At 40.7% G+C, this 18,489-nt stretch overlaps 1 protein-coding gene across 1 annotated transcript in view; it reads right to left on the reverse strand.

Moving 5' to 3' along the window:
* The window catches only part of Lama2 (laminin subunit alpha 2), a 602,337-nt gene that overhangs the window by 153,631 nt on the left and 430,217 nt on the right, over positions 1 to 18,489 (reverse strand). The window contains exons 32-33 of the mRNA XM_055599236.1: positions 18,163 to 18,356; positions 3,303 to 3,445 (exon numbers count right to left, since the gene is read on the reverse strand). Coding sequence (XP_055455211.1) covers positions 3,303 to 3,445; positions 18,163 to 18,356 — 337 coding nt within the window. The remainder of the gene's footprint in view (positions 1 to 3,302; positions 3,446 to 18,162; positions 18,357 to 18,489) is intronic.

Consider the following 18,489-nt stretch of genomic DNA (forward strand, 5'->3'; position numbering starts at 1 on the left):
GGCTAAATTGACAGCAAGCTCCTACATCCAGAAACCTGTTCCATTCATGGAGGCCAAGTCCAAGCCTAAATATAGTACGTCATTCTTTATCCCCTCTGACTAGATACCACACTGCATGATTACCTATGTAGCTTGATGACAATGGAGAGTTAAGAAGCCCAGCTTTGGCATCATGTGTATTGTTTTGGTGGCCTTTGACTAGAACTTGGGAACCATAACACAAGAAAATATATTCGCTCAAATGTTGCAAAACATCAAAATAGGACCCTATGTTTTCAAATAATAGATAAATTATGGAAAAGGAATCAAAATAAAGAATGAAGAAAAACCAGAGCTTACCAACTGTTCATGAACTCTAAGACATAGGAAGGGGAGAGACAGAAGTGACAGAGGCCTTAGGTACTAATGATGCTCATGGGTGGAGGCTCTTACAGGGGCCTCTAGGAACCTCCCTCTCCACTGATTACATACTATTTTTAAAGATGTTTATGTCCAACTGAAATATTTGATTTTTAGATTTATTTTCTAGTCTGCCCTCTTTCTAGGTTTGTGGAAAATAACTGGTCAGCCTCCTTCCCATGGAGTACTTTGTGTTCTTGAATGTGAGACTATGAGGTAAATAGATCTGTGGCCTGGCTTTCAAGGTTGTCCTTTAGATTGCCCTGTCCTCTAGGGTTTCAGCCTTATCTTGCCCATGCAGGCCTGATTTCTAATGTCTGCCAGACAGGTCCAATGCATATGTGTGCCTTTTGCAGGTGGCTCGATTAGGCAAGAATGAGGAGCAAGAACATGGTCGGTGCCAGGGAGACCTCAATACTGGCTGACTAGATTTTCTCACACGAGTTATTTTTGTCTCTTTAAGGTTGGAAAAGATGTTTAGTCTCAGTGGCCCTAGAGTCATACAGCGTCTACTGAAATCTCACCTCCACACTTACTAGCCATGTAATTGAGCTTCAAACAAAACTCCACTATGCTTCAGTTTTCCTATCTAAAACTGTTTAACAAGGGACCTTTGTTTTAGTCATTTCAGATGATTGCAACAAAAGTCATCATAGACTAGCTGGGTTGAACAAAACATACAGCCTAAAGTGCTAACTGAGCTGGTTGCTGGTGAGAAACTGCTCTTGGTTATCATCTCCCTGGGTTCTGAAATGGCTGATGAAGAGAAAGTTCCTTTTCTCATTTTTCTGTGGCTAATATTGAATCATGAATGCTTCCTCCTCATTCCCCAATTTACCAATAATCACCTCCCAAAGATTCCATTTCAAAACACTCCCATGATGGGAATGAGGACTGTGTAGCTCATAAAATGATGTGTTGAAATGCTCATAGATAAGGTAATGTTATTAGTAAGTGTGCCTTTGAGAAGTGATTAAGTGATGAGGGAGGAGCCCCCTTCTGCTTGGGATTGTACTCTGAAATATATCCAGGGAGCTCACTATTTCTTTCTGCTATTTGGGGCCATACCAAGGAGTCACACATATACAAGAAATGAGCCCTTACTAGACACTGAGTCTACATTCAACTTGGGCTTTCCAGCCAGCAGAACTGTTAAACATGTGGTTCTGTTGTTGGTAAGCTAGCTGTTTCTGGCATGTTGTTAAAGCAATTAAATAGACTATGACACAATTTCAACACAGAAGCTTAGGGGGATACAAACTGTTCTTTAAAACTCCCATTTTGCTATTTGTTTGTTTGTTGTTGTGTATTAGAATACATATGGAATTTTAATTATATAGCTTCTCAACAAATATTGCTTATTTTTACTGCTGTCATTAAGACAATGGTGAGGATTAAAGACTGTTAAAGAATCTATCCCCTAGAAAAGTATCTGCACCAGCTCATGATGGAGTGAAGATGTCTTCCTCCTGGCCTCATTTGCACAGCACTTCTCTTCCTGTTAAAACTGTCTCTGCCATTCAGGTCCCAACAAAATTGTGGTCTCATTACTGGTGGAATCCCTACTTACCACAATCTGACTAGTTTTTCCCATTTTTTTTAGTGCTTCAATCTTTAGAAAGTACATGGTAACTATATATTTTTTGCTAATGGCTTAATTATTGTTTGACTATTTTTAATCTTTCTTTTTATTTTTTCTGTATTTTTTTGTAACAGGGTCTCCATTTATAGCCCTGGCTGCCCTGGAACTTTCTCTATGGACCAAGCTGGCCTCAATCCACCTGCCTCTGCTTCCCAAGTGCTGGAATTAAAGGAATGTACCATCACTGCCCACCCCAATCCTGGCTGTTTAACTAATTTTTCTTTTCTTTTTTTTTTTAGTTTTTAAAATTATTTATCATTTTATTAATTACAGTTTATTCACTTTGTATCCCAGCTGTAGCCCCCTCCCTCATCCCCTCCCAATCCCACCCTCATCTCCTCCCATGCCCCTCCTCCAGTCCACTGATAGAGGAGGTCCTCAGCAGAGAATCTATGTAAGCTTCCCAAAGGTATGAAGATATGGGAAAATCAGAGGCATTAAGACAAGCACAGGGAACTGAGTGTACCCAGGATCCTATGCCTTTTCCAGCACTAGATAATTGAGTGACTGCATGCAGCTGACTTCTGCCCCATTGTAAACCACATTCATTCCCCAAATGCTGCTTGGTAGCCTTTTACAGATTCAGCGCGATAGTCTTACAATAGTTTAGAATGCCTTCAGGTACCTCCAGGATGACTTTCAATGTTGTACAACATTCTATAATCTTGTTTGTCCTTTCTCAGTAATAATAGAGGGTAGTAAAAGCTATCCAGGAGAGGCAACCAAGTGGTGCATGCTAGTACTTGATCTTAGGTCCTGCATTTGCATGGGTCAAAGGTCAATTTGAGTACATATTTTGCCTGTGCTAGTCACTGCAGGAATGGAGAACCTGCAGCGGTAAGAACCAGAGGAGATGCAGTCGCTATCATAGTCTCCTTGCAAGAAGCAATTCACTCTCAGCCAAAATCATATTACTTTAGAGTAATGTTTTTAATTTGAATTTTATTGGTTTTGCAGACTTTCGTGAGGATTAATTTGTTTTGATTTTATGGAGCTATAAGTATAAGGAGGACATACTTGATTTTATGTTTGCACATATTTAAGTCACATAATAAAACTGATTTAGGCCAAACAGAGGGGGTAAAAGAGTATTTGTCCTTAATAGCACTCTGCATTGTGCAGTTCTCCAGTTTGAAACATCAGTTTTGGTGTTTTCTTGCATTTGCTTTCCTGGGTCAGGGCAGTGAAAGGAACATGTACTACTGACGAAGACCATTTGGGAAGCCTCCCTGGGCCTGCCGGTGTTCGTGCACCCACATACCTTGAGTTCCTGAGTTGTATTTTCAAGACCATACAGAATCTTATATGGAGCAGGCAGCGGGCCGGTGAGGTTGATGTCCATGGCCATCTGCTCCAGGCGAGCCAGGTCTCCGAGAAGAAGGCCTGTGCACTCGTCTCCACAAACTGCGGAATAACAAAAAACACCTGCTCACACCGAACGCTCCAGCCAGACATCCAAAGATTCCAGCCACGCAACAGTTTATGACCCAAGCATAATTCTCTGAGAGAGGATGAGGGGCCACTCAGGTAATTAATGCTACCACAGCGATGGCAGCTGAAGAAAGGTGAGGACAACAGAAGAGCAAGCTATATCTCTCACCCAGAACCTGAAAAACAAGAGGAGGATGACCTGACTAGAGGGACCAAACAGGAAGAGCAAATTAAGTTTGCATGGGGGAGGGGGGAGAGGGAGGGAGAAGCATGTTGCAGAACTGGTAAAGGGAAGGCAAGACGTGAGAACGCCGTGAGAACGGTGCATTAGCGCATTCACTATACACACGTGGGCTGTGCATTCTCCACGGTACTGCACAGCATTTGTAGCAATTTCTCCTGCCAAGGCTTCACATGCTATGAGAAACGTATACAAGCACTATCTTGATATATGGTAAAAAGGTTTTGCATGTGCTTGCGCATATTTGCATGTATGTACAGGTGCCGGTGTACATGTGGGCACTCTTTGTGCTCATTCAGGCCAGAGGTCCATGCTCAGTGTCTTTATTACTCTCATTGGACCAGGGGTCACCATTCTGGTTAGGGTGGCTGGTCAGCAATCGTCAGACATGATCATGTGTCTGCCTCCCCAAAGCTGCGATTGCAGGAGAATGCTGTCCCACTCAGCCTTGTATGTGGATGCTGGGGATACGAACTTAGGTCCTCACGATCATCCAAGCACTTTACTGACTGAGCCCTCTCCTCACCCCAGACGGAATTTTTAAATCCAAAGGAACAAACATTTCTGTGATTTTTTTTCCCTTCCCTTGATGTTTACCATTTTGACCAGCATCTCCTTCTTTCCCCAAGCATTTTATCTCTCATAGATAAAATTTGTACAGCTCCACAAATCTCTACCCTGATGATAAACCTTAGACAGTCTGGTAAATACAGCCTCCAATGGTAAAGTCTAATCTTTATGTAACTGGCATTGCTTAGCATCATTCATATTATTTTTAGTGATCAGAAAGAAGAACGATTCAAACTTTATAGAGGTGGAGAGGGTGGTGGTAGAGTTGGTAGAAAGAGAAATGGACTTTTGTTAGTTTGTTATCAAATTAAACTTAAAAGTAGCATCATAGTTTCTAAAGAGAACACATATTCATTCTTTGGAAAAAGTAACAGTATACATGTAAAAATTTTACATATTTTTTTAAAGACAAGGTCTCATATATATAGCCTAGGCTAGCTTTGAATTGGCTATGTAGCTGAGGATGACCTGAAAATGTTAATCTTCTGGCTTCTACCTTCTGAATGTTGGAATTAGAGGCATGAGCTGCTATGCTTAGTTTATGCAGCACTGGAACCCGGGGCTCTGCGAGTCATGATTATGCCACATACATCAATCCATGTAGATATAGATATAGATATAGATATAGATATAGATATAGATATAAATTCTGTCTTTTAGTCTGCTGATTGATCAAAATCTCATCCGTGTTAGAAGAGAGAAAAATATATAATATGAAAACACTGAGTTCTGGAGCAGCATTGGCTCATGGCCCACACTGGCAAGAATTCAATTAGTTCTCTAAACAGCACTCCCCTGAGCACTTAATGGAGAGAAAACCATTAACGGAAGCTTGTAAACAAAGGAAAGCAGTACAGAGGGTGATTGTTTTGATAGGGACATCAGTTAGAGGTGAGCTGCCATATCCCTTCCCAGGGATCTAAGAACCCAGCAGGGCTTTTAACAAATCAGCTCCTTGCAGGTGGCGAGTACAAGTGTGGCAGGCTATCTGAGTTCCTAAGTGAGTCCTGACATTTTACAAGTGAGTGCACAGGAGGCTCAGGAGGCAGGGGCAGAAGTCTAGAGCAAGAACCACGTCTCTGTCCTGCTCCAGCTAGGATGAAAAAAGAATTTTTGTATCACAGGAACAAAGTAAGAGGAGGAAGAAAGAACAGTGGCTTTTTCACACCCTGGGGCAGTGTGAGCTTCCAAAGACCTGTCAGCATTCAGCTATTGTAGAAAACACATCACAAGACAGGTTGAAGTGCTGGCTGGTCTAAAGATGTAAAGGTCCTTGGTGTGGTTCCTCAACTCCACTGGGCTTCTGAACCACTGGGGTGTGAGGGAAGGATGTTTTTAGATCTTCACAGGACTAGGCTACCTTTTGGGTTTCTGATTCTGGAGGTGATAGAATTCAGTGATTCTCATGCTGAGAGTGTGCTTCCCTACAAGATCACAAGAGACACTTATATGATAGGTTTGGGCATGACACTGTGGGTAACAGGTAGACCAGGAGTCTTGGCACAGCCTGGGAGCTTAACAGACATGCAGACCCGGAGATGCTACCAGTTACAGGCTACAATGAGAAAGATTCCATGTAGCTCACACAGGAAAGCCTGGGCAGACATCTGGAGATCAATGGTTCTCATCCTGGGGTACACAGCACAGTCACGGGGATTCCCAGTATGCTTTGGCCTCAGCCTTCCACACTTCACCTCCTGAGATTTGGGTTCAATGCTCCATGAAAACTTTAGTCATCAGCATTTCTAAAAGATTCTAGTAAATTCTTACAGCCACAGTTTTGAAAGAGTGTGCCATATGATGGCACAATGGTGAGGAGGCACAATGCCCAAAAGAGGAAGTTATTTTGCTTGCTATGCTTTTGGTGTGGGACATTTCATCTTCAGCCTAAGTGTTCAGGTCAAATTCAGGCTTCCTTTCTGACTTTCTCAGAAGGGAAGCCTAGCAACAGAAGAAGCTACTTCTAAGTGAGCTATTAAGTTATAAGTCACTCCTGACTTTTTCATGTTTTACCAATTTAACCCTTGTGATATTGTATTTTTTATTTACATATTTATAAATTGTTTCTCCTTGACTTCAGAGCTGACCATAAACATCTTAGTCACAGTGTCTAGGATACTGTACACAATTAAAATAATAATGGTTTATGCATTATTATCTTTGTTAAAGAAGGTAAGAAAATATTTTTGGAACAAAGAATAACAGGGTTAACATTTGAAGAAGGCACATGGCATAATTATACACATTCATGGAAGAGTGAAAAAAACAGGGAGGTTGGAGTTTGGAATCAGAGAGAGAAAGGTGTTGGTCACCTAGGAAATATCTGAATGTGAGAATGGCATGTATAATCACAAATAAAGAGCCACATAGATGTATAAGGAATACAAGACAGGATAAGAAAATAGTCGTAGGGAAATATAGCAGCCTGGTGACTAAAGAGGCAGAGGCTGTCTGAAATGAAGAAGGATGGTTATTCTTGTCATACCCCTAGGAACACACCTAGAGAATTTTATACCTCACTATTGATAGACTTGCTTATCTGTTTACTGCTTCTCAGCTCACAAGAGCTAAGAGACAGAATCAGCTTAGATGTCAATCAACTAATGAATGCACCATGAAAATGTGGTCTATGTACACACTACAGAACTGTATTCAGCTCCAGTAGAGGAAATTATAAATTTTGAATGTACGTGGGCAGAAGTAGAAAAAGGTAACCTGGGCATGATAAACAAACACCGTGTGTTCTCTTTCAACTACAGATCCACACTTCCAGTTCTCTAATTTTCACTTCCTGTAAAAGCCAGAGGTCTTAAAGGAGGGGAGATAGTATAGTACAGCTAACATGAAAGTAGTGAGGGGGATAGTGGGAATGGAGGGGGTGAGGGCCAAAATGAAGTATGAAGTCTACTATCCTGTGACCAAACTAAAAATCTGCAACTTACTCTAAATCTTGAGTTAGAGGGGAAATACCTTCCAACTGAGGGGAAAAAAATCTGTCAACAAGCTATGGGTTGTTACACAAAATCATAACATCAAGTGTGGGATATCTCCTTACAGGTGTTTGTTTAGGGAAACTCTAGATTCTGGAGAACTTCAAAGTATAGAGTTCTCCAAAGCAATGTAGACTCCTGTTATTCTTCTTGGTCACCCTCCAGAACTAGATGATAAGAATCTACTGCCAGAGAGATGATGATACACAGTAGCTGCATGAGAAAACTTGGAACTGAGCTGACAATTCCCTCCCTGTTGGCTTAGCTTTCACAAGGCTGGAAGGTGCTGTGCAGGCAATGGGGGAGAGAAGGTATTGGCAGCATTGCAGAGAGAATTCTACTTCACAGGAGAGAATCCATGTCTGGTTCTGTAAACCCACTCAAAACCCTATGGTGAGAGAGGTCATAGGCCTAAGGGGAACAAAAAACATGGTGTTTAACTCAACTGACATAGCTTTCAGCCACCTTCTAAGTGTGTTTATTCATGCCCATAGACATTACTCTCAGCTGTAATCAGAGAAGCCTATGTTCCCAGGGAACTATGGGAAGGCTTGGCTCAACTGTGGTTGAGACTTGGCTGTAACGGATGTTGAGAAGGAACAACAGAGTGTTCAGATCTAAAGAAGACAACGTATTGCATTCCCTCCACTGGTTAAAGAACATGAAGAGGAGCATAAGGAATGCCAGAGCCTGTAGACAGGGATAAGGGCTGCAGAACACCATCTTTGGGGCTTTGCACTATATTCTAATCCATAGAATGTTACAAGAATTGTTTCTTTCTCTGTCTGTCTGTCTCTGTCTTTCTCTCTGTTTCTCCCTCTGTCCCTCTGTCTCTCTGTCTCTCTTGGTCTAGGTCTCCACCTCAAGGATTCAAAGATTTTACATTCACCTTCTTAGAATTCTGTTACCTAGAGTATGATCCCAGGTTAGCCTCATTAAGAGCCAGGCCGCATGGAAGAGAGAAAGTCCCATGTCATTGCTCCTAGATGGGACCTCTCCATTTAATTAAGAGGTAAGCAATATCCGCCCACTGTTTGGAGTTATGGCTTGGTATTTGGATCTATACTAGGGACTTTTAAGTCTCAATAACTTAAAAACATGCATCTGTAACAATTCTTAATGGTATTAAGGGGTTGGAAACTCTTCAGTGGCAAGGCACTTCTTCCCCACCTCACAAATGGCCTTTGGTTCTATTCTCAGCAAGTGGCTCCCACAGGTACCCATACATGCATGTACACACATATGTCTACACACACACATACACACAGAGCTATGGAAAAACATTATGATTTCCTTTCCTAGTGAGCTAAGTTCTGTTTGATTCCAGTGAAGCTGAATTTATGAAAACCGTTTGCAAAATATAAGTAGTAATTTGATTTTTTTTTTTTTTTTTTTTTTAGGTCTCAAAAGATATTAGCATGCTGACTCACTGTGCTTTTTAGTGTTGTTTATTCGGCAGGGATCCTTTGATTGTCCTTTCCCTAATTTATTTATTTTGTTATAATTTATCTATTTCCAAGAATAAATCAGACTCGATTATTTATTATAACATTGCGGAAGGATCTTTACCGGGTGGCTCCTGGAATTTCCAAGAAAAGGACCCGCAATCTTTTTTTCCCATTTATTTCATACATGAACAACCTGAGAACTTTCATGCAGACATTGTCTGATATTCTGGGATCTTCCACAGAACACATTGCTGAGCCAAGAGGCACATGGAGACTGAGCCTCCTCCGCTTATTCTACTCCCGCCCTTCTGCTTTGGTTCCTCTTCAGTTATTGAAAGGAAATGTACTTGATTGCCTTTCTGAGAATTTGTCCATGCCATTTTATGTCTCTGGGTCCTACTAGTAGGTCCTGTGTCATTGCCTCTGTATTTGCTTCCGAGGGAACAAAGTAAAGTGGATTTCTGAAGGGAAAGGTAAGTTTTATAGTATGCTCCAGGTGTTACACTCACATCCCTGTGCACGGCTCAGAAAGACTTTTGAATACAACAGCCACGGGGGGCGATTTTTCAAAGCTTCCACCCAACTCACTTATGGTGTTTCAAGGTATACACATTGGTGGGGGTGGCGCCGTGTACACAGCGGTTTGTCATTTTATTCTGACACGAAGTATTTTACTTCTGCCACAAGCTGCTTTGATTTGACCTTAAGATGTATGAAGTGTTTGGCAACAGGCATTGGAGATGGCATGCAAATGAAAAACAAATTTAATTCACTCTGATAGGAAGATCTGAGGAGCTGAGGGAGACGTGGGGTGTTCACATTCTGTAAACAATGGCTGTCTGACAAGATGGCTGTGTAAATTAATACCTATCTCATAATCAGGACACTCTCCAAACCTCTCTAAACCATCCTCCTAATTCAATGATACAGATAAGCTCACAAAGCGAGAGCTTGCCGAAAATGCATGAAAGTAAAAGCAAATATTTCAAGACTATGATTAGATTTTACATGACTAAATGTTTCCGAGTCTTTGCCTATAAAAGTGTCAGAAAAAATTTGTGTCTAATATTAACAAATGCAGCACTAAATTCAGATCGTTATAGCTGGGCACAAGTAAGGGGCAAATCCTGCGGCTGATACTACACATCGTTCTGTTAGCAATTAGTTCAAAATATTGCATTTCTACCAGAATCCCCCATGCATAGTAATTACTGGCTTACTGTCACAAAAAAAATTCACAAACTGCATTTAAGCCAAAGAAGCTGAAGCTGAAATGAGTACACTGAGCACTTGGAAAAGGCCAAAACCTTTAACCAATTTTATGTAGAGATACATAAATCGTCTGCTCCAATCAACTAGGGATAAATGAATATAAATTCACATTTTTAACAAAAGATAAAATGTATGCCATAATACATATATTTTAAATTAATTAGGAAAACTGAAAGACATTGCTATATCTCTGGACCTCAGTTTTTTTGTTTTGTTTTGGTTTATTTTATTTTATATTTTTTGTCTATCTTTCCCTTGGTCCCTTGAAAAAGGAATTTTCAAGCAGGGCAGATAGTTCACACTTACAACCCTTGTGTTCCAGAGGAAAAGGCAGGAGAACGAGTAGTTCAAAGCTAGCCTGAGATACATCGAGAATGCTAAACCATCCCAAGGGGATTCCATGAGGTCCTAGGCTTAAGAAACAAGACAACAAAAGAGGAAATTCTGTATTGTCAGATTTCGGCCTTATTAAAAACAGATTTGGTGATACTTTCTCACTTATAAGTCAGTACCTGATATAAGAATTTGATTTCAGTCTTATATAAAAGGATCATTCATTTGTTATTTCTTTCATTAGAGGAAAAAGTGTGCAGCAAGCGTTCGAATAGCACCGGAGGGCCCATTAAGAGAAAGCAGTTAGCTCCTTGCCTCCAGGGCTAGGCTTAAACAGGCATGGTCTCCTTGCTTAGAGTTAATCCAGTTGGGCAGGTCAATGGCCTAGCTAAGGGAGGACCCCGAGGAAGGCAGATTCACCTTAAGCCATGCAAAAGAGGCATATCCCTTTACAGAGATAATGTACTTTTACTTCCCAGAATTCCTGTCACCTTGAATAGTGCCTGTGAGCCACCTTGAGACTGTGCTGGGTCAGAGTGCCTTTCTGAATCCTGACTTAGTGGTAACTCTTCCTTTTCCTTCTCTTCTGTCTTTTTATTTCTGATACTCATCAGAGCCTCACTCTGCTTTTTTTGGTACTGTAGGCTTCTCTACTTTTCCTCCAAAGCCCACCTCCCTGCTGTGTGGCTGCCTATTCACCTGTGGCTAGTATCCAAGCTGTTTTTTAACTCAAATAGCATCACCTTTTCTTCTTTCTCTTCTCCTCTGGAAAGCTGCTGAAATTTATAGCTTGCTACCTTAAAGCTTCCTCCTCCTCCTCTTCATCTACCTCCTCCTGTTTGTTTTTTGTTTGTTTGTTTTTTAAAATAATACCATCCCAGGGTTTCTATTTAAGTTTGTTCTTAAATCCTTTTATTAATGAGACTAAGAATTCCAAGAAGGGACCCTAATTTCTCTGGTATCATCAGATAACAAAGTTAGTCTCCCAAATTTACAGCAATGTAAATTTAGGCAGAGATTCATAAATTTGTACATATAGAGGTTGTGAGATACAAATGTATATATCATTTAAACTAAATAAAATTATGTATGACAAGGAAAGTAAGGCTAGAAGAGAGCGTAGACAGTACAGTGCTTGGCACACAAACATGAGGAGCTGAGTTTGATCCTCAGAACACACTTAAAAGTCCAGATATGATAGGCATATGTGAGACAGGTGGATGACAGCGAGTCCTGGGCCAGTGAGAGACCCTGTCTCAAAAATAAGGTGGACAGAGCTTGAGGAAGAATGACAGCTGAAGTCATCCTCTGTCTTCCACATATATGGGCACATAATTGCACGCATGCCAGCACACATCCAGAACACACGTACACACACACACACACACATAAGCACACACACGTGTGCTCACAGGGCACACACAAACAATGTTAAATTAAAAGAAAACAGAAAAGACAAGCTTATTGCAGTTCAGGGATGATTTGGTTTTTCAGAAAACAAAATGGAACTGTAAATTCTTGTAAACACCACAGGAATACAGCTTTTGTCTGCATAACAGCTATATCGTAGTGCCCAAGTACATTTTCATCACTCTCTCATCTGATGCTCACAGCAGTTTGGTGAGGATCAAAATAGTCATGGCTAATGGATCGGAATGTAAAAAAAATGAGCGCAGAAACTTTAAGTGACGAGGAATGTAGGGAAAACCTGAGGATGGTTTTCAATGATATAAAGTATCTAAAATTCGAGTTAATTATGAAAAATATGATTCATCTCAAGCCAAGGAAATATTTCACAGAAACTAAGGAGATGTTCAAAATACCTTGCTTTTAAAAATAACCAAAGTGTTCAAAGGAATCGTTAGGTTTTGTTCTGGCTTGTTTTCTTCTGCTTTTCTAAACACAATGATAAAAGCAATTTGAGGAGGAATGGGTTTATGTCATCTTATAGTTTATAATTTATCATGATAGGAAGTCAGGCTACGACCTCAATCCAGGAATCTGGAGACAGAAACAGAAGAAGCAGCAGCTGTGGAAGACTTGTGCTTACTGACTTGCTCTTCATAGTTTGTTTTCTTGTACACTACAGACCCAACTAGGAACAGCACCGCCCATAGTGGGCCGGATTCTCCCATATCAATCCTCAACAATAAAAACAAACAACAAAAACAAAAAATCAAACCAAACCAAAACACTTTCCTACTGGCCAATCGATGGAGACATTTTCTTATTTGAGAATCGGTCTTCCGAGATGACCCAAGCTTGTGTCAAGTCCACAGGAAAACTAACAAGCCCAGGTCATCTTTATAAAAATACATCCTATATGTAGCATTTTCATTCTAGGGGTTATGAGATAATGTCTAGAAAAACCATCTCATCTTACCTAATATGTGATTCTACTCTTTGGAGGGGGGGGGGCAGGGAGTCGATAAATACTTTGGTTTTATCCAGAGTGACAAATCTCAGTGGAGCTTAGCTTACACTTAAATAAAAGCAGGATTAAGATGAAAGCATTAAGGACCAGCAGTCTCCATAAGTCAACCGTCCAGTGCATTAATTTGCTTATGGCACAAGGTTGTCACTGTGGCATGATCAACAGTATTCTAATGATGACAGGGGCCTGTGTATTATGGTGGTGAGATGCCTGCTGGCACCTAGCTATTAGGAAAAAGAATCCTGGGCCAGTGATTTAACCTGGTGATTAAGAATGATCTCTGCCAAACCTGATGATCTGATTTCGATTCCCACAACTTACATGGTGTAAGGAGAGAATAAACTCCCTCAGCTTGTCCTCTGACCTCCGAGTGAATTCCATACCATGTACCATCACCCTCACCAATAAAGAAATAGATATGAAACAATATGTTAAAAGGAAAAGAACCTTCATTGTGTCTCTGCAGAACTGCAGAAACAAGGGCACTTTGTGATTGCTACTGCAATACCGATAAGAGAAGTATCGACTTATAGGTTATATTTTAAATAAATTGTGATATAAATAACAATGCAGTTATATCACAAATACTTCTTACGCAGTGACTAGAACAGTAAGCACGAATTTGATATTTATATGATACAAGGTAGTATTTTGGGTACATTTTATGGAGTAACATTTTGCCACAGTTACTAATTTTAATTGTGGTTTCCCAGAAGTGTTCCATATTTTACTCTGCCACTCATGGTCTATTTTAAACATTGTATGAGTTATTGTGTTAACTATAAATTTTAAGGAATTAGGACACGAACAAATCAAGTTTTGGTTTTCACATGCAAAACTTTTTGCATTGAATACATAATGACTTTCTCGTTCATTCTCCAATTTCAGGGTAGGTGCGTATTCTCATTTTATGAAATGACATGTCAATTATGAATAAGGGTTTAGGGAGGAGATGGATTTGTGTAACTCAACTTACTAAATCGAAGTCCTTTCTGAGAATTACAATAAAATATTCAGAACGCACAAATACACCTGAGGGATAAACATTGTTCAGCTGTCCTAAGTAATTCCCTTTGTCTCAACTGTGAAATCTGGGATGGGTGTAGTTCAGTAGTAGACTGCATGGGTAGCATGCAAAAAACACTGAGTTTGATGCCTAGAAATAAGAAAAAAAGAAAAGGTATGAAATTAACTTAAGCTCCAACCAAATGTATGTTTTCTACTACGATGAAGCAAGATTCTGTAGACAACTTCTGAAGAACAAGTACTGATCTTCATTAAATATATGATCTTTAGAGCTTAAAGTCAGCCTCTAAGGGAAAAACATATGACCTTGTGTTGACAAGATGGCCCAGCAAGTAAAGAGGCTTGCTCCCAGACTTCAAAAAATGGGTTTGATCATCTGGCACCACAGGGTTAAAAGAGAGAGCAATTCCTGCAAGTTGTTCTCTGATCTCTGTATGTGTGCTACAGCTCTTATGTACCCACACATGTACACAGGCACACACTCATTCACATACTATATAAATATTATTGAAAAGTTAGTTAAAATCGTGTGTTTCTCTGATTATTGTCCACGCTCATCCTAGTGTGTTTCATATCACGCTCCTAAACCTTACTTATCATCTGCCCTATGCTCTGTGTGCCTCATCTGCTCTCAGTTACATGTACAGATATGCTGCAAGAACGAACAGGAATACAAGGGAGTGGAACACTGCTCTCAGAAAATGGAAGGCTCCCAGGCGAGATGAGCCGCTAAACATTGTTATGATGTCAAACCTGACTGTGGTGAAAGGAATGCTGAAAGGGCCACAGGACATCTGGACTTGGACTCTGAAGGTGCTGGGTGCTGACGGTTACCTTTCACTGATGCTGTTCACTCAAGCTAATCACTGTGATGGGCTTAAATTTAGCTTACCGAGAGACCCTGGGATCTCCTTATTCCTAATGAAAAGATTATTGTATAAATTTATTGTTATTATCATGTAAATATAATATATACAATGATCACACCCTATAGGAAACCCTCCATCCCTGCTGATTTCTTTTTTAGACAGGGTCTCATGAAGCCCTGGTTGTCCTCAGACTTGTGAAGCAGCCAAGGATGACCTTGAACTGCACATCCTCTGGTCTCTTACTTCCATTCCCCAAGTGCTGGGTTTCAAGCATTTACCACCACACCCAGGCTCAGGAAAGTCCTTTTTAAATACATTGAAGTCCTAGCCTGGCTTTCTGGCCAGTGATAGCCATAAATAACTAACAGACATTATAGAAATTTAGGTGGTGACAGGCGTCTCACGATTTCTTCATTTGTTCTGGGTTATCTAAACTCTACAGTGGCCTAAATTTAAATCTTCTATTAAAGAAATAGTGAGCCTATGGATTCTTTCCACAAACACATAGCTCTCTTGAAATAGCATAGTGAAGGAACCTAGGCCCTAATCTTTATGCAAATGTCCTGTGTGTAACACAGTACTATGTGCAATGACCATTCATGGTGAAAAGTATTTTAGAAATGAATACATAACTAATAACAACAAAACATTTAGATCTGTGGTATGAGCCAACTTCAACTGTGTTTCCTGAAAAATTAATAAAAAGGAGCAAAATTAAATTTTCATATAATCCATACAAATTTTACTACGTAGAGACCTACTCTGTTTTCAACAGCACGCTCACTGGGAGAAGTACAAACATTTATGCTTCTTACTCTTCATATTCTGTCTCCTGCACTGAGGACCTTCTCCTAACTCTCAGCTCTGGGCAATATAAAAAGCCCACTGTGATCCCATGTGATAAAGGAGGCCCCAAAGATAAGATGCACCAGGTCAATCTATTCTTTGGTCCCTTGATCTAAATTAGCTTGGGGATAGAGAAGTCTCTCACAAAGAGAATTGAGAATGAGTCCTGTCTTATAAGCCATTCTAAAAGCAGGGGCAGGAAGTAGGACCTGGAATGCATAGGCTGTGGGAGGGGAGCAGCATGAGAAAACCACAGCTTTTTTTTTTGTCCTAAACTATAGAAACTGTAAAAGATGAGAAGGGAAGAAAAGTCCAGAGCTGTTCTGTGTAACAGTTGTTAGGGTCAAGCTGAAGAAGGGTGGAAGATGGGCCCAGAAGCAGGAGCGAACCACTAAGCCTGGAGGAAGACTGTAGAAGGAATACCCGCCCAACAACACAGCTGTTAATAATGCAGCTAGAGGTTTAGATAGAAAAAGCAAAACAAAACAAAAAACAGTCTCCCGATTTAACATTTTCTTATGAGATGAAAATCACCATTTTGTTCCAGAAGGAAATGAAAATCTCCAGGACACGGTAAAGGAAGTGAACAGCATGTTCAACAGATCTTTGTGTGACAAGAACAATGCAAATGGACAGGGCAAGGTTAAGTGATTCTGTCAATATCGGGTCAGCACTTCTGCTAATGAACATCAGATGGAACATATGGAAACTAAGAAAGGCATGACGAGGATGTGCTGTTTTCTTATGATACATTTATTTAATATATAAATAAAGAATTAATCACCAGGAAAAGAACATGAAACTAATCTGACAGAGAAAAATAACAATTCTTTTTTAAAATAAATGTTTAGAAAGTAATCCTTTTATTTCATCTTTTGCTAATTTTAATGTGCTATGGTTTAGTTTTTACATGCCACATTAAACATGTTATTTTTTCAGGTTCTGCATAATTGATAAGGTTGATTATGTATAGTTCAAGGATTGTTGGAACGGTGTCATACATAACTTAGCTAGTTATTTGCCAAAAAAAGAAGCAGCGCTGTGGAATATTTGGCAACCCACCAAAACCCATTTATTTATTTATTTGAACGTGTGTGTGTGTGCATGTGTGCGGGTCACAGGACAACTTGTGGAAGGCCCCTCTCTCCTTCCATGTAGGTTTCAGGGATTTGGACTGGTATTGTGAGGCTTGGCGGCAAAAGCCTTTGCTTGTGTCACTCTCTTGCTTGCCTGCGTGCGTGCGTGCGTGTGTGTGTATGTGTGTTTATGTGTGTATAATAACAGTACTATACAACTAGTGCTTTGGTATGTTCCATTTATAATTCTTCCTCATACCAATACCTCATCTTATTTTCACTTATTCTTCCCCATCAGGGTGCAAAGTCACCCGTGAGGCCCTGAGCAGGCGATGTAAGTGCTCAAACACTGAGTCATATTCATAGTCCTTCTTACCTCAAGCATTACATATTTTCACTAAAGAGAGTTGGAATACAAAGGAAACCCTGTTTTAGATTTTTAAAAATTATCTCTATTTCTGCGTATGGACGTGTGTGTGGGTTTATGCACATGAGTGCAGGTGCATTGTGGAGGTCAGAAGAGTGCATTGGAACCCCTGGAGCTAGAATTACAGGCAGCTCTGAACCTCCCCACAAGAGTGTTTGGCATTGAACTTGGATCCTCCAAAAGAGCAGCAAGTGCTCAAAGCCTCCAAGCAATCCTTTAGTCTCTTGCCCCACCCCTCCCCCCTTAAAAGTATCTTTCCAAATGCTTCATCCAGTCTTAATGTTCTGACCTAGTTAAAAAACCCAGCTTTAGTTTATGAGGCAACTTTTATAAAGCCATAGCCCAAGCAAACATTCTTCTTAAAATGCAGCTCAGAATTAGAGACACATAAGACATTAAGATAGGGAAGACAAGCAGGCACAAACACTTTGAAATATGTAAATACCACAATAAAATGTGATGAAATTTCTTTAAGAAAAAGCACAGCATGGTTCAATGTTCCCCCTCTAACCTTAAAATATAACTTATCCTAAATTGGTATAAGTAAAGCCCAGAGTTAGATATTTAACTATGGAATCCAATGTAATTGTAATACTGAATCCAGAATCAGGAGAGATGAGAGATAGACAGAGACAGAGAGGAAGAGAGAGAAACTATCCATCTTCCCACCGTTAACTCTGTATGGAAAAATACTTAAACGCTTGTTTGCATTGTAACCGCGTCCGGAGTTTGTAGTTTCGGAAGAAATTACAAAGCGTTATATAAAACCCGGGAAAGAAGTCAGTTGTAATTCAAGGCTTAACATGCCCATCCAGCCAATTACAAATTCAGGAGGATTCTAAAAAATTTAATACACTCGGATCTTTAATCTGTCACAAAGGCAATGCCAACTTTAGGCAAAAATGGCAGATCCTGAGCTGGGCAAAAATAAGACTTGCCTAGAGGAGCTTTGTTGTAGGCCTTCAGTGGGTTGACTGGAGCATGCTGAGGATTTTCTCAGCTGCTCTTGGCCCAGTGGGAGGGAGGCAAGAGCAGCTGCGAACAGCAGAAGGTGGGGAGACAGCTGCAGAGAGGAGGCAAACCCGAGGTGCCGAGCTTGGAGGAACTGAGACAGCCACGGAAGCCAGGCCCACAGACCAGCTACGTTAGTATACGTACAGACACACTCCGTGCCCTCGCGTGCATGCTCGTGCTTGCAGCCATCACACTTCCTTCCTGTGGCTCCAGGGCGGCACGTGCAGAGTCCCGTGACCCGGTCACAGGGAACAGGCAGGGAGCCATAAGGGTCACACTCACATTCTTGGCAGGAGCCTCCAGGGCTGGTTGGACTGCCAGTGTAGCCTGGCGCACACCTAGATGGGGAACAGGACGAAACAAGGGAGGTTAATGAACATCGTAACTCTAAATCTGCTGGTGTGTGTGTGCATGTGAGCGTGGCGTGTGTGCCTGTGTGTGTGGTATGTGTGAGTGTGTGTGTATGGTGTG

This window comes from Psammomys obesus, unplaced genomic scaffold, assembly GCF_907164565.1.
Source record: "Psammomys obesus unplaced genomic scaffold, mPsaObe1.curated_primary_1811, whole genome shotgun sequence".
Lineage (NCBI taxonomy): Eukaryota > Metazoa > Chordata > Mammalia > Rodentia > Muridae > Psammomys > Psammomys obesus.